Below are 16,042 nucleotides of genomic sequence, written 5' to 3'. Positions count from 1 at the left end.
AACTAAAGTAAAATACATTACCATGACTCCAAAACTCACTAAAATAAAGTATGTTTTAATAAATTTAGTATGTTTTTAATACACAATATATTTTATTATATATCTTTGAAAACTTTACAACCTGCCTTTGTAAAAAAATAAAATGCAACTAGATAGTGATAACACTATAGACAACCCTGAAAAATGTATCAGTGTTAAACATACAGTATTTCAACTATATTAGTTAATGCATTAACCCTGGCAGCCCAAATATACTACTACTACAAAAACAAATGAATAAATAAATAAAATGAAAAACTAAAACTAAACAAAAACTAAATAAATTAAATAGAAATAAAAACTAAATTAAAATAAAAATCCAAACTTCAATTAAAATTCAAAACTATAACAACCCTAGCAGACCGATGATGCAATTACCTGCAACACGAATATGAGGTAGCATATTAAAATGAAACATTTATCGATGTAAAACATGCCATTGTGCATTTTTGTTGTAGACATTAAAAAGTACAGTGCTATTATAAAACTAAATATACATGAACAAATAAATATAAATAAAAAGAACGTTTTAATCTTCTAACTTCTATTCGTGTTTATTTTGTGTGACATCAAATGGTGTAGATGCAGCACACATGACACAAAAACAGAACTCTCACTTGCTGATGTCATTGTAAAAATGCACTAAACACAGTCAGCCATAAATAGTTTATTCTGTGATTTATTCTGCGTAAAAGCGTACAATTGCAGGGTAATATTGACATAAACCAAGTAATATTCAGCTGGTGATATGATCTTAACATGGTGGTGCTTATAAATATACATCCAACACCATTAGGAAAAAAGAACATAGCAGCTTTTTCTCTATGACTGATATGACGAGTCTTCATGTTATGTGAGTGTACATCATTTTAAACCTATTTTTTATTTTTTTTTAAATACTATTCTTATATTCTATTTTTTTGGTTTAGATGTTTAGCAATTACCAAAACAATTTCTGAGAGCACCTTTAAAAGTTTACTATCATGCACATTGCAGATGAAAGAAAATTACAAACAAAATCTCTTAAGGACAAAAAAACAAAAAAAAAACAAAAAGGAAAAAACGTTTCAGTACACTTGCTGGAATCTGGATTACTGGATTTGACATCGCTCATGCCACCCCCTCACCATCATGGTGTGCTAATGCAACAATGTGGTGTAATTATGCATGTACGAGATGGAGCTTTTAAAGTACGTCCCCGGTGCATGTCATTAATTAATGTTAAAACTCTGTGCACATTATTTATGTGTTCGGTCTTGCATAAAAAGCAGAGGACTGCTGCATATATCACAACATAAGGGAAGTATTATCATATTCATTATAGTGGCTGTCTCAGACTCCAAATCTGTACTACAGCACCCATTAAAACACTCGTCTCTTGACTACATTATGGATAAGTTGAAGTGCTAGAACAGATAATAGTAAGATTAGTCAAACACTGATGTCATGAGCTACCCACAAAGAAACCCGACTGCCATTACAAAGATGACAAACAATTCAAACTGCAGAAAGAGGAAACTGTTTCAAGTTTAAATGTATGCATTTTGCAAACAAAAAGGGACTTAAACTGCATTCAGCGTGTTTACTTCATCAGTATGTGTGTTTCCTGGAAATTAAATCCATGACATTGGTGTTGCTAGTGCCATACTCTTTCAGTTAAGCTACAGGAACATTGAGTAACAGGTATCTTTCCAATGGCCTCTTTACGTCTACATCCAAAAGGTCGAAGTAATTTAATTAACCTTTGATATTAACAGCTCAAAAGTACAACATTAGTAATTTTTTGTTTATGTTTTGCTGGTCGACATGACAGTGGTCTCGGACTTCGGCATAGATGCAGCATAACGCATCATTACGAAAACCATGTTTTCGTTAACCGATTATTTGCGTTCAATACAAGTTGAGCTCAATCAAAAGCATTTTAGGTATAATGTTGATTACCACATAAATCTTTTTTGGTCCTGGTCATCCTTTTCTTTCAAAAAAAAGAAAAAAAAGTAGGTTACAGTGAGGCACTTACAATGGAATTGAATTGGGGCCAATCCGTAAACATTCAAATACTCAAAAGTATAGCCACAAGATGTAAACGATATGCGTGTCAGTGACTAAAAACAAAATGTTTTCATTTCAGTTTGTTCTGAGCAAAACTGTATTTTTTATTTCTGGTTCAGAAGTTCCGCAGCCGCCTTTCCAAAACGTTACCCGTTAGAACAAAATAAAAGAATGGTTAATAACGTTCTTTTTAAAATGACAGTACTCTGTGCTAAGGGGTAGGTGAAATACCAATTGCAGTGTTGCCAGATCTCACAAGAGAAACAAGTGACCTGGTCTGGAGAAATAAAAAGCCCAAAATAAGCCACTTGCCTCACCAGAATTAGCGAAAATAAGCTAATTTAATGTTTTTTTTTTTTTTTCTCCTGAAGACTTGGAAACAACTGAAAAATGTACTGCTTACCTCTAATAATGTTTTCTTTGTACCTGGATTAGCTGTACATGTACATGTAGTAATTGTACATAGTTGTTAAAAAGGTCTTCATTCACAGAATGCTACATCCAAAATGGAAAATAAGGCAAATGTATGATGCAGCATTTTCCTTCAGGATCAAAGCACGTTTAATTTTTTCGGGCAACATGAAGTGGTGTAGTTCCAAAAATTGAATGTGATAAACCCTTTGGCCTTTAGTTTCATGAAAAAAATTATTGTAACAAAATTAATCGGTTATAACTGGTTACCAACATTTAAAAGCATTTCACTCCAGGACAACTGAAAATCACTTAGTTCCTGTTTTCGGTTACATTCTGCTAAAAATATGGTTTTCGTTTTCGTTCCTTGAACCGTTTTTAGTCCCTGTGCATGTTAACATGATTTTAGTGTGATCAAATCTCTTACTAACCATTTCTGTATAAAATGATATCCAATTTGACAACTTTGTTGCCATGATAACGTAACACTGTATACCCTAAAACGTCAATAAAAATTCAAATTTAAACAACTTTACAACTCAAATACTACACGTTTTAACAGAGCTTCACATTTCTGCCTTAAAACCCTCCAAAAACCGGCTCCATTCACTGCCATTGTAAATAGCTCATTGTAACCTCGATTTTTTGTTGTTTTGTTTTTTAAAAGGAGGGACGAGGGATGAATAATTCAAACATTAATTTGGGTAATCAACATTATGATCCAAAAGCTATTGACTGAGCTTAACTAGTATTGAACCCAGATTATTCCTTTATACTTCAAGTATAAAATATTATGCACCTTTGAAGATGCATTTAGTGATTTATTTCCTCATTTAAAAAGTTTTACTTCTAAATAAATGAATAGCAATTTTGATACTTATGTATAAAATCATGACCACTTACAGTATGTGAGATGAAGAGTTCAGTCATATCAGTTACCTTATAAAAGACCATGTATTCTACATTTATTGTACTCTTTTATGCCACATGACCAGATGAACACTAAACGCTTAATATCAGTAAGTGCCCTGTTATTGGACACTTCGTTCATGGATTAAATTAATTCTGATTTAATGTGCATAGTACATTTCTACAGTGGCATTGGTAACTGAAAACTGCTGTGTTTGAATGATGCATCATCCAGGCCACTAGGTGTCAGTGTAAGCCATACTTCGACATTGCTGAGTGCAGCTTTAAATGTACTTAAATACAACATCCAATGAGATTTTAAGAGAATACTACAGCCCAAAACACATTTACATAATGTATGAGAACACAAACACCTCTAGCTATCCAAGCTTGATTTCATGTCATTGTGTCCCAAAATGTCCGAATCCAGTTTTTAACTAAATTCAAGTACGCATTACAATCTCACCTCTCAAAATGCTCTCCAGTACCGCATACTTTGAAAATAATAATACGTTAGGAAACGAAAATCAGGTGTTCAACTGAAATTGTATTTGTGTGGATGCTGCCTCAGTGTTGTGCTAGTGGTGCTTTAGCAAGCTTCAGCATTAACTGTCTTCCTCCACAGTCAGTTTTCTTTTCCAGGGAAACTACTCATGGTGGAGCAACCATTAGTCACAAACATATCTGTGACTCTACATCTACACTCCATTCCCTGTTGCTCACACAATGCTTTCTTATGACATCTAAACACTTTTACTATAGAGCATGTCTTGTAAGGTGAAACATTTTAACATTTGCATTACATAAACAACTATATTAACAAACTTGTTCAAGTGTGATCAAATTGCGCGGTAGCTCAACTGACAGAGCGTTACACTTGTAATGCAAAGAACCAGGGTACCTGAGTCCTGAAGAGCACGTGAGTCGACACGTGAGCCAAAAGTGTCACAGAAACAACATGAAATGACATGGTTGCTTCATCAATTGCATTTTTCATCTCACATTTGCTTATATGAGACTATCAATAAGGTTGAAGTTCAGGGTTTAGCGGAGGAAGGTTTTGTTGATTTAAAACTCCAAAAAGCATTAATCTTAAAAACATCATCTGTTTGGAAGAAAATTGAACTCACTTTTAGCGCCACACAGGACATTTCACCTCGGAACTGCCACGATACATGAAAGGAGCCACGTAATATAATTTTTAAAAGATGTCACCACTCTCTCGTAATTTTCATGAGATCAGGCTCCACAATACAGCAACATCATTGTGGTGACTTTTGCACTTACCACTACTATTATTTCTAGACAAAACAATGATCTATGGTCTGTTTTTTCTTGTTCAAAATGTTGGTTTATTCTGGCACGATAAAATCAGGCACCTTTACCTATGTTAATATTTTATACCACATCTTACAACTGCATGAGATCCGTTTTATGATGGAGGAAAATAGGTGTATTAAATGACGCTTTTATCCACTAGCTTTGCATGAAATATTTAGCACAACTTCAAAGTGCACCATTTTGATGTAGAAATTCCCACGGCGCTGTCATAAGAGCAAGCAGACCCCCGAGGCGAGCGTCCAGCATCTGCTCACCGGAATTCTGTCTAGCAAGAGAAGTTCTGCTTCACACTGGCTGCTCTATTGTGCAGAAATTGCATCATACAAAAGCCATGCATATGCTGGACTACCATAAATATTGATGACTTGTGTGGAGTTCCTTTATAGTTTGAATAAAACTAGTTTTAAAAAAAGTGTTTAGAGACTTTAGGGCTAGTGAGCTGCCATGCTGACTACATAGGCAGCTACCTTCTGAGGTCACACCCACACTAATACGTTTCAGCTTGAAAACGCAATGATTTTACTACCTTAATGGCTCTAATTCACACTTGAGGCGCTGTGTCTAGCTTTTTTAAAATGCACGTAATTTAAACGTAGCAAAATAATGTGTTTTAACGCAAACATGTTAAGACAGGAAGCCAGAGTTCCACGACATGGCCGCCGCGGAGCCAGAGTTCCACGTCATGGCCGCCGCGGAGCCAGAGTTCCACGTCATGGCCACCGAGCTAGCGCCATCTTTTGCTTCAGCAACGCCTCAGCCTGCTCCATGCCACGTCACAGCAACGCCTCAGCCTGCTCCATGCCACGTCACAGCCACACCTGAGCAGTTGGACCTGGAGATGGTTCCCACCCTTATACCCATCCTTAGTTCTCCTGAGCAGGCAAGGGGAACTTTCGGCCCTCCGACCCCTCCTGGAACCTCCGAGCCCTGGATTTCGCCTTGGCCTGTCGGTCCCTCGACATTGCCTCAGCTCTGCGTCCCCTCGGCTCCACTGCGGTCCTTCAGCCTGTCGGCTTTGCCAGGGTCCCTCCGGCTCTGCCTTGGCTCTCTGATCCTCTGGCTGCGCCTCGTCCCTCCGATCTGTCAGCTCAACCGGGGACCTCCTTCCCTACGGCTCCACCTTGGTCCTCAGTCCCACTGGCTCCACCTCAGTCTTCCAATTCCCCCATATCCGCCTTGCTCCTCCGAGCCTCCAGCACCGCCTTGGTCCTCCCTGCCATTGGCTCCACCCTGGCCATTCGAGTCTTCGGCTACTCTCCGGGCACCAAGTTCCATGGCCCCGCCCCTCGAGCCTCTCACGGCCCCGCCTTCCATGGCTCCGCCCCTCGAGCCTCTCATGGCTCCACCCCCCATGGACTCTGCCCTGGTCCCATGCCCCTCGCCCTTTCTCGCCACACCCCAAGCCTCAAGACACCCCCCCCCCCCAGCTCCCTACAGAACTTTGAATTTATGTCATGTTTTACGTGTTTTGTTTATGTGTTGGGGCATCGGGGGGGGGGGGGGGGGGGGGGGGTATGTCATGTGTATTTTGTTGATTCATTTCTTTTATTTTGAAATGTTTAGTTCCCGTTTCCCATGTTTTCCCTCCATGTTCAAGTGTCATGTTTTCATTGTTTAATTAGCTTATTATCAGTTATTTTTGTTCATTGGTTTATGTTCTCCCATGTCTTGTATTTAAGCCCTCATGTTCACCATTGTCTTTATTCAAGTATTGAATGTATGTGGATGTGTTTTGTTCTAACCAAGTCAAGCCATGTTATGTTTATATCAAGTTTTAAGTCTAGTCAAGTTCATGTTTCACGTTTATAGTTAGGGTTTTGGTTTCACATTTGTAAGTAAATAAACTGCACTTGGGTTCTCTTCACTCCTTCATTATCGTATTCATCATTGCCAGCAGCCAGCATCCTTACAGACATGCCGCCACAACTGCGGGACAGCCGTAATTTATGAAAGAAAAATGAAAAATAAATAAATAAATAAAATAATAATATATATATATATATATATATATATATATATATATATATATATATATATATATATATATATATATATATTATACGTGTTTATACTGTGTATATATAAATCATTTTCACACATTAAATATTAAAATATTTTTTGTTTATGTCACTCTGTTTAGATTATAATATTTTTAAACGTGTAATTTGTATTTTAATAATAGATTTCCATAGTTTAATATTAAAAGTCTGGGTCTGGGACAAAGCTAAAACAATAAAATCTGTACATAAAAGGCATTTGAAAAGTACCAAAAAAATATGATGAAGGCCTGGTTAAAAGTTTCCAAGTCAGCTTTAATGTGACCTTCATATAACAAAAAGAAAAAAGTTGAAATCTGTTCGTTTTAATACAAATCAACCCATCGGGACAAGAAATTGCCTTAAGTTGAAGAAACATCCAATATCTGATCAAATAATGAGTCTAGAAAGTGATGTTAAAAATTGCATCTGTAATTATTTCTGGTTCATTCGTCACACTGGAAACAGAAGGTCAAGTTGAGATTATTCCATGCAGTGTGCTCTGCTATATACCGCAAATTTTGACAAATGTAGTAGGTCATTAGAGTATTCCATGCATACAGAAAATAGCACAGAATACACAGAACTAGTAAGAATAGTTGTTAGTATGCAATTCCAAACACAGGCAGTGTCTCGTCCAGCTACATGTGAATGGGTGGGAGGGTGAATTACCAATGCAGGAGGGGAGCGGGTTATCCCAAGCCCGTCTCTCGCCCGTCATACATCTCAGTAGGCTGCTGCCATGGAGACTGTAACCAGGATCACAGCGGTATGTGACCACGCTGCCAGCAAAGTGGCCCTGATCGCTCGCTTTTGACCCAAACTGCGGCACTCCAGGGTACTCACAGTGAGAAAGCTCAAAACCTGCAGAAGAAATGTGTCAGTTTTGATGAGAAAATGATCAACTAGAAGAGGTATTATCATTAACGAAAACTATAACAAAAACTAAATGAAAAATCGTAAACTGAAAAAAAATATATATTTCAAAACATAACTGGAAAAACTGAAACTAAACAAAAACATTTTCAGCAGTTATTATTTATCAGAAGTTACAGAAATACTCAAACCAGCCCATCTGGCACTAACAATCATACCACGGACCATATCACAGAGATCAAATTTTTTTCCCCATTCTAATGCTTGATGAGAACATCACTAAACAGCACTGCACTGCTGCCGCATGACTGGCTGATTAGATAATCGCATGGATGATTGTTGGTGCCAGATGGGCTGGTTTGAGTATTTCTGTAACTGCTGATCTCCTGAGATTTCCACACACAGTCTCTAGAATTTACTCCGAATGGTGCCAGAAACAAAAAACATCCAGTGAGGGACAGTTCTGTTGATGGAAATGCCTTGCTGATGAGAGTGGTCAACAGAGAATGGCCAGACTGGTTTGAACCGTCAAATTCTACATTAACTCAGATAACCGCTCTGTGCAATTGTGGTGAAAAGAATATCATCTCAGAATGATATTCTGAGATATGGGTTGGTGCTGTTTTGGTGGCAAGAGGGGGACCTACACAATATTAGGCAAGTGGTTTTAATGTTGTGGCTGATCAGTATATATATATATATATAAAACATCAAACAGTGTGTAAAGCACCCATTTTTCTAAAGTAACACTTCTACGACCTGCACTGGTATATTACCACCAAAAAATGTGCAGAACTGCACCAAGCTGTTGGAGATAAAGATATGAAAAGAGCACATTTCCAAAGGGACAATAAAATCACATCACTTCAGAAAATTAACCTCTAAAAATCAGTTTAACTGCTCAGGCCTCCAAAATGTCCCCGAGTTTCAAAATAGAGCTTTCCCACTCTCTCATTTCTGATTTGTTCAATTACATTTTATGAGCCAACACAATTTCCTTTGTATTTCTGATGTAATATATCATTAAAGTGAACAGGAGCACAAATAATATAATTCCAAGCATTTAATTCTAATCAGATCTTAATGAGTGAATGACACAGTTGATTAATTCATTAAAACTAGGTGTGGGTTGAAAAGAACACAATCCACCCGGACTTAAACGGTCCCACTGGAACATCACTGCAGAAACAGCATTATGAATTTTACTTTGAGTTTGCATAATGCAACCTTGTTATGCACATAAAACAACAAAGAAATATAAACTCAGAGCAATATTAATATTCGCACTTATGTGAACAAGCAGACTGATAATGCTGTAAGATGATAACATGGTGAACTATGTGTCTACTAATTAAGATTTTACTGACGGGAGATGAAAATACAGAGTTTATGGATAAGATGATTGCACTGCTAACAGCTGGAACAATCTCAGTGCCTATTTATTCACATTTTTTTTTTGTTTTGTATCCCCTTTTCTCCCAATTTGGAATGCCCAATTCCCACTACTTAGTAGGTCCTCGTGGTGGTGTGGTTACTCACTTCAATCGGGGTGGCGGAGGACAAGTCTCAGTTGCCTCTGCTTCTGAGACAGTCAATCCGTGCATCTTATCACATGGCTCGTTGTGCATGACACCGCGGAGACTCCGCATGTGGAGGCTCATGCTACTCTCCACGATCCACGCACAACTTACCACGCACCCCACTGAGAGCGAGAACCACTAATTGAAACCACGAGGATGAAACCACGAGGAGGTTACCCCATGTGACTCCACCCTCCCTAGCAACCGGGCCAATTTGGTTACTTAGGAGACCAGGCTGGAGTCACTCAACACACCCTGAATTCGAACTCGCGACTCCAAGGGTGGTAGTCAGTGTAAATACTCGCTGAACTACCCAGGCCCCCAATTTATTCACTTTTAAAATCTAGTCTTGTGTTAAGCATATTACCTCAGGCTAACAGAATTAGTAAAATAAATCACATTTATGGGCCTGACGCCCACAGACCGCTTGAATGTTGGGGAGTAGCTAACTACAAGTAGCAATGTTAACTTTTTTAAAGTTAATTAAGTTGTAATTATCAATGTATTTTTTACACCATTTATTTTTTATCGATTTGCTTCAGAAGTTCAAATGGAGTCATGTGGATTATTTTTATGCTGCCTAAATATGCCTTTTGGACCGACAAACAGCCAGCAGCCTGACTGCACCCATTTACATGCATTTCATGGACAAACTGAGCTGAAATCTGCTTTTAAAAATCTTCAGATGAAGAAGGAAAGTCATACACATCTGGGATGGCTTAAAGGTAAGTAAATCATGAGAGAATTTTCATTTTTGGGTGAACTAACCCTTTAAGTAGCTTCAATGTAGCTTGCTACTTTTTGATAGTAACTTGTAGTGTAGCTAACTACTTTTTCAAAAGAGTACCTTGACTGTAGCTTAATTACTTTAAATTATGAGTAGCTTGTCATACTACAGTTTCAAAGTTGCTTTCCCAACACTGCGTATGATGCATATTGCACTCAGAACTAGAAAGCACTTTCTCAAATTGGCAAGCTTTAACCTAATTGGCTGGCTTTACGCAATTGCATTTGAGTAAAGTCGCACCAACCTCGTCTCATGACGAGCTGTTATAACAGTATGAGATGACGAAATCGTACTAAATTGTACATGTTTCTTGCACAAAAACAATAGCTTCTTAAAATGTTCTCTATATGCAGTATGACAGCATAATGGTTTGGAACAACATTAGGGTGAGTAAATGATCACAGACTGTTCATTCCTTTAAAAGATTTGTTGCTCTGATTTTTTCCTCTTTCCTTCATTGTAGCAAAGCTAAAATCAAAATCCAAATTCACATTTGCAGTTATGCACACTATTTATGCCAATAAATCCGATATATAAGCACAATGCTTCGAGCAGAAGACTGTTAGCGTGATAGTAAATGAGCGAGTCCATCTAAACGCCTCCAGAGCTGAGCATTAGAAAGTCCATTTTCAAAGAGCCAAGGATGTGCTCAGTACCTCTGCCTGCCTCATTCAGCATGATGTTTTCCTCACACTGAGCCGTTGCCACAGTACCATGAGCTATAATCTGGCTTCAGATTTTATGCACGCTTTATGATTAAGATATCAAATAACACGGCACTGTGAAACTGTGCTCAGGAGAAAAGATCAAGCTATAATTTCAAACAAAAGAAAATGAAGAATCTTTCAATGGCACCAATAATTCACACATAAGATGCTGTTAATTCAAAGGGTTCCATTTCAAAAGCAATAAATTGTGTGTATGTGTGTGTGTGGTGGTGGTGGTTTAGAGAGCGCTGGGAGAAATTATACAGTTCAAACTGACAATTAAATGAAGATATTAATCCAGCAATGAAAATTAATTGAGCTAATATATTCCGCTGTGAGGTGAGAGGTGGGTTTTGACAGAAAGATTGAGAAGGAGCTGGGTAGTCTCATAAATATTCATAGGTATTTGTACGTAAAGTTATTTTGCCACACTTTTTTTGCCACACCAACAAATGAATTTTCCTCCTGTTTCCTCTATGAATAGAGCAAGCACAACTTAAACTGTTATCGTTTACTCAGCTTCATGTTGTTTCAAACCTGCATGACTTTCTATTTTCAAGGGAACTCAAAAGGAGATGTTAGGCAGAGAATGAAAGCTTCAGTCACCATTTACTTTCATTGTATGAAATAAAGATGGAACAACACAAGTTAATGATGATGGAATCATCATTTTTGTGTGAACTATCCCTTTAAATCATGTGATCGATGACTGATCGTCAGTGAAAAACATAGAGTAGCAGAAAGCTTACTGGTGTAAACGAGTTTAAATCCCTCCGCTGTTTCTTCTTGATCAGAGTAAAACTCCAGCCAGAGGTGATTCGATGTGCTGCTCAATGACTGACCCAACATAGAAGAACCTGTGAAAGCTCCCAGAACTTCTGCAGTGTTGTCTGGACCATCATACAACTGAAAAAAAGAATCCAAGTCTTCAATCAGTGTCAGTCTTAAAGATTACTTCTTCAGATTCAATAAGCCAAAAACTGTTATAGCAGTGAGTAGAATTTGCTATGTAGGTGTTTCTTCAACTTCAGGCACTTTAGCCCTGTGAATTTCTGGAAAGTGAAGTCTCGTTCAAACATTTTTACACTCATATTTTTTAAATTTGTCTACTAACAATGTCCAACAGTGTATGTAGACGCATCACATGAGATGTATGGCATTTCTGTCATTTTTTTCTGAAAGTCATGAAAGTACCCACCACTGTGTTATTCCCAGCACATCACAAATACTGTATTGTGTCTAATAGAGTTCTGTAGTGGAAATGACGCTGATGGAAATTACATTTTTATCCCAATTTATAATAAGTGTCTTAAACTATACTGTATGCATTAACATTAAAATACATGCAATTTGATGTATTTATTGTGTAACTACATGTTGTTCTCCAAAATTCTCATAAGATTCACATTTGCTGCTACTGAGGTTGGGGAAGGGTTAGGTTTAGGGTTAAAGTTAACAGTGTAACTACAGATGCACTTAAATGCATGTATACTTTAATTGTAAGTACAATGCAATAACATGCATATACATGATAAGTACACTGTAATAAATACTTGAGTACATAGTTGTTAAAGACACCTCATATAAAGTGAGTCCGACATTTTTTTATGTTTTTAAATAAAATGGTAGACTCCACTGTCTTGCTAAGGCTAATTTCATAGCAAACATTTTATGTACCCAAAGTACACACAAATAAATAATATTTTCACCCTATTTAGCTTCATTTTTTCTTTATTTTCTTCAAACATCACTTGTCTCATATTTCATCTCCAGCATGCTCTTCACTGACTCTGGTTAACAAATGCACTAACTTTTCAAAAAACTTTATATGGGGCAAAATTGTTTGGTGTGGTGGAAATGATGCCACAACTGTTGGACAGTCATAATTTTTCAAAAATTGATAAAAAATCGTTTTCAGACAATATATATTGAATAAATGGTTTAAGTTTATTGCACTCTTTGTTTAGATTAGGCAAAAGGCTAAAACAGTAAAACTATACATAAAAGGCAATGGAATTGTATCAGAAATAAATGATGATGGTGAAAAGTTTCCAAGTCAGTTTTAATGTGACCTTCATATAACAAAAATAAAAAGGTTAAAATCTGCTAGTTGTAATTTAAAAATCAACCCCTGGGGCATAAAAGTGCCTGAAGTTGATGAAACATTCAGATTCATCCATATTAAAATAAAATCTTTATTTATTGCCACACAACCGGGACTTGTAATCCAGATCGATAGATGTTCTATATTTACCTTGAGAACGTCACCTTGAGCGAGATGAAAAGTACTGGCTGAGATGTTAATTCCTTTTCCTGCCTGGACCTGAATGTTGTAGATGCACTCGTGGTTGTTCTCGTATGTCTGGGGGTAGTTCGGTGACAACAGGATGCCAGAGTTCTTTGAAACGGTCGAGCCACACTCAGCTATGGACAATGGAGGACCAAAGTGATATACTGAACCAACAATGTAAACAAAGTGTAAATTTGGGGGAATATATATATATATATATATATATATATATATATATATATATATATATATATATATATATATATATAATGTAAGCAAAAATCCAACAGAGGTATTCAAAGAGAGAACGTGTACTGCCAATCAAACGTTTGGACACACTTACTCATTCTTTAGTTTGACTGTTTTCCACATTTTACAATAATAGCAAAGTCATAAAATACTGCGAAATTATGTAGTGACCAAAACAATCTTATATTTTTGCTACAAACAACTTAATGAGGGGCATCCTGGGACACATTTAAAACAGTATTGAAGGAATACCATGTATAATAGACACTTGTTGATGGCTTTTCCTTCACTATCTGCTCCAACAAATAAAAATAAATAAATAAATAAATAAATAAAAACATTTAAGCATAAGCCTTTAGATCCAAAGGTTTTTAAGATCAAGAAAAAACAAACATTTAGGCTAATCAAGTGTGTCCAAACTTTTGATTTGTAGTATACAAAATGTATTATGTGTAATAAAATTTTTTTAAAAAAAATCATGATAAACATTTGTCACTCTTTAGTTGCATTTGAGTTAATGGAAAGTTTGAGAACTTGTCCTAAAGCCATCTGAGATAATCTTCCAACTACTACTTACCTACATAATAACAATAACAAAATAAACTCTCTTTCTTGGCTCGTTATTTGATCGTGCAGCAAAAAATTATGTCATTCTACACAAAATTGGATTAAAAATGCAAAATAATACGATTTATTTCTTAAACCAATAACTAAATGCCACTTGATAAATTAAAAATGCAATGTGTTTGCATGGGACAACAATGTTGCATGCGTACTACTATTTGAAATGATGCACATGGCATACTTAATGAATACATTTGTTGATCCCTTAAGGGAAATTTAGGTGCAGTAGTAGCTGAAGACCCACTGTAGGCACATAATGTTCCAAAAACATACTTTTTAAAAAAAGAATTATAAATAGGCAGCATACTGTATATTGTGCAGTATGCAGTACACATTTATACCATTACAAACACAGTCATAGTCAACAATCAAATAGTCTGCAGCTGTTCAACTCTAATGCAACCATGGGGACGTTTCAAGTCTGGACATCTAAGCGAATGAAAGCAGCTGACCACGTACCCACACACCTTGGCAGAGGTGCACTCCATATGCGCCGCCCACCGCCCAGGCAAGTGATCTCCCTAGCACCCTGCAGGCGGTAACCAAGGTCGCAAGAGAACATCAGGCTGTCACCGATGCCAAAGCTGCTTCCACTGTGCCTGCCAAATTGGGGCACACCAGGGTCCTCACATGGCTCCAAATCATACTCTAAATAAATAAATAAATAAACAAGCAGGCAGATGGTTCAGGGCAAAATTTTCCTATTTGGCGTTCTTTGCTGATGTATCATGTTCAACTTCATTGTACCATAAAATTTACTGAATTATGTCTTTTTGAAGTTATAGGTGATGCAGGATGTGACGTAAACATAATTGAGTGCAAGTAAGCCAGCTTACTTTTTCAGCTTGGTTCCAGAAGTATTTTTCCCATTCATTTTTTCCATAGGGATTTCATAAAATTTCTTAAAATTGGATCGATTCCCTTCAGGATCATGGGAAGTGTAGTTCTTTATCAGGAATTTCACTATTAAATGATCATATTGCACTTTTCTTTTGAAGATGAAGTTAAATTAATGTGGACTTATGGCTTCAACAGCATCATATACCATTGATTAACAACCTCAGAGCTCACGGCAGGTCTGTCTTTAAAGGTTTATAAGTTATTGTTAAAAATGTATTCCCCTATGGAACCCAATTGTTGCACTCTATTCATGTAAACTATAGGTGTAATTAATAAAAAAAACAGGCTATAAAAAATGTACACTGTGCAATCAGTATTACCATCGGATACCACAGTAAAATCACTGTAATACAGTGCTTCTCATGGCTTATTGCTTTAGTTTAAGCATTTAAATGTTTTTGTTGTTTTTTTCTCAGTGTTGATAATTACCACAACCATTTTTTATTTAATTTCACATTAGAGTAACCCAGAGAGAGAGAGAACATAATCCTGGGTTAGATATAAACACTCAAAACAATCAATTAGAGTTAGCGTAGGAACATTTGAAATCATTTCAACACGTGTAAATGATATGCAGAAATGGATAGGACCGCAGCTGTGGTTTAAATGAGATACTCTGTGAGCTCAGTACAAACGTGTGATACGGATCAGTTTGATGGTCGATTGCAAAAAGATCTGAATTGCTTGTTTGTCCCTTTTGCTTTCTCTGAGCTACAATAATCTCAGATCACCATATTCAAATTTACTTTGAGAAAACCGAACGTGTTCAGCATACGAGCACGTCCACCTTTTCACTCCATGGCTGAACAGAAAAATGAATAGATTTTATATTGAGCAAGAAGATCAGTTCTTGTCCCTGAACTTTCTATCACCTCTAATGCTAAAAAATGCTAATGTTGAAAAGACTATGTCCACGATTTCACACCTTATACTTTTCAAATTATGCATGTGAGCTTCTGTCAATCTTATCAATATTCAGTACCGGAAAATGGTCAGCGGCAGTTTTCCTCTGGGAATATTATATTAGGCTAATACAGGAACTTGGCTTGTGGATAATTGTATGGGTATTCATAAAGCTAGCCCTTAAATTAATGTATATTATGGCTCTGTAAACACAAGCCAAACTCTGTGGGCTCTCTTTCTACTTAGAGCAGAACAGAACAGCATGTCCTCTAAAAATGCATCACTCTGGCCTTAAAGGAATAGCACACGAAAAATGCAAATTATTATTTACTCACATG

The 16,042-nt window shown here is 36.8% G+C and overlaps 1 protein-coding gene across 1 annotated transcript in view; it reads right to left on the bottom strand.

Moving 5' to 3' along the window:
- Positions 1-16,042, bottom strand: part of LOC127453076 (CUB and sushi domain-containing protein 3-like) — a 435,789-nt gene that overhangs the window by 214,768 nt on the left and 204,979 nt on the right. Inside the window, 4 exon segments of the mRNA XM_051719109.1 lie at positions 7,461-7,652; positions 11,488-11,644; positions 12,993-13,162; positions 14,361-14,549. Of these exon segments, the coding sequence (XP_051575069.1) occupies positions 7,461-7,652; positions 11,488-11,644; positions 12,993-13,162; positions 14,361-14,549 (708 nt within the window).

Source organism: Myxocyprinus asiaticus, chromosome 15, assembly GCF_019703515.2.
Source record: "Myxocyprinus asiaticus isolate MX2 ecotype Aquarium Trade chromosome 15, UBuf_Myxa_2, whole genome shotgun sequence".
Classification (NCBI taxonomy): domain Eukaryota; kingdom Metazoa; phylum Chordata; class Actinopteri; order Cypriniformes; family Catostomidae; genus Myxocyprinus; species Myxocyprinus asiaticus.
The sequence above is the reverse complement of the archived record's forward strand: the minus strand, read 5'-3'. Positions and strand labels throughout refer to the sequence as shown.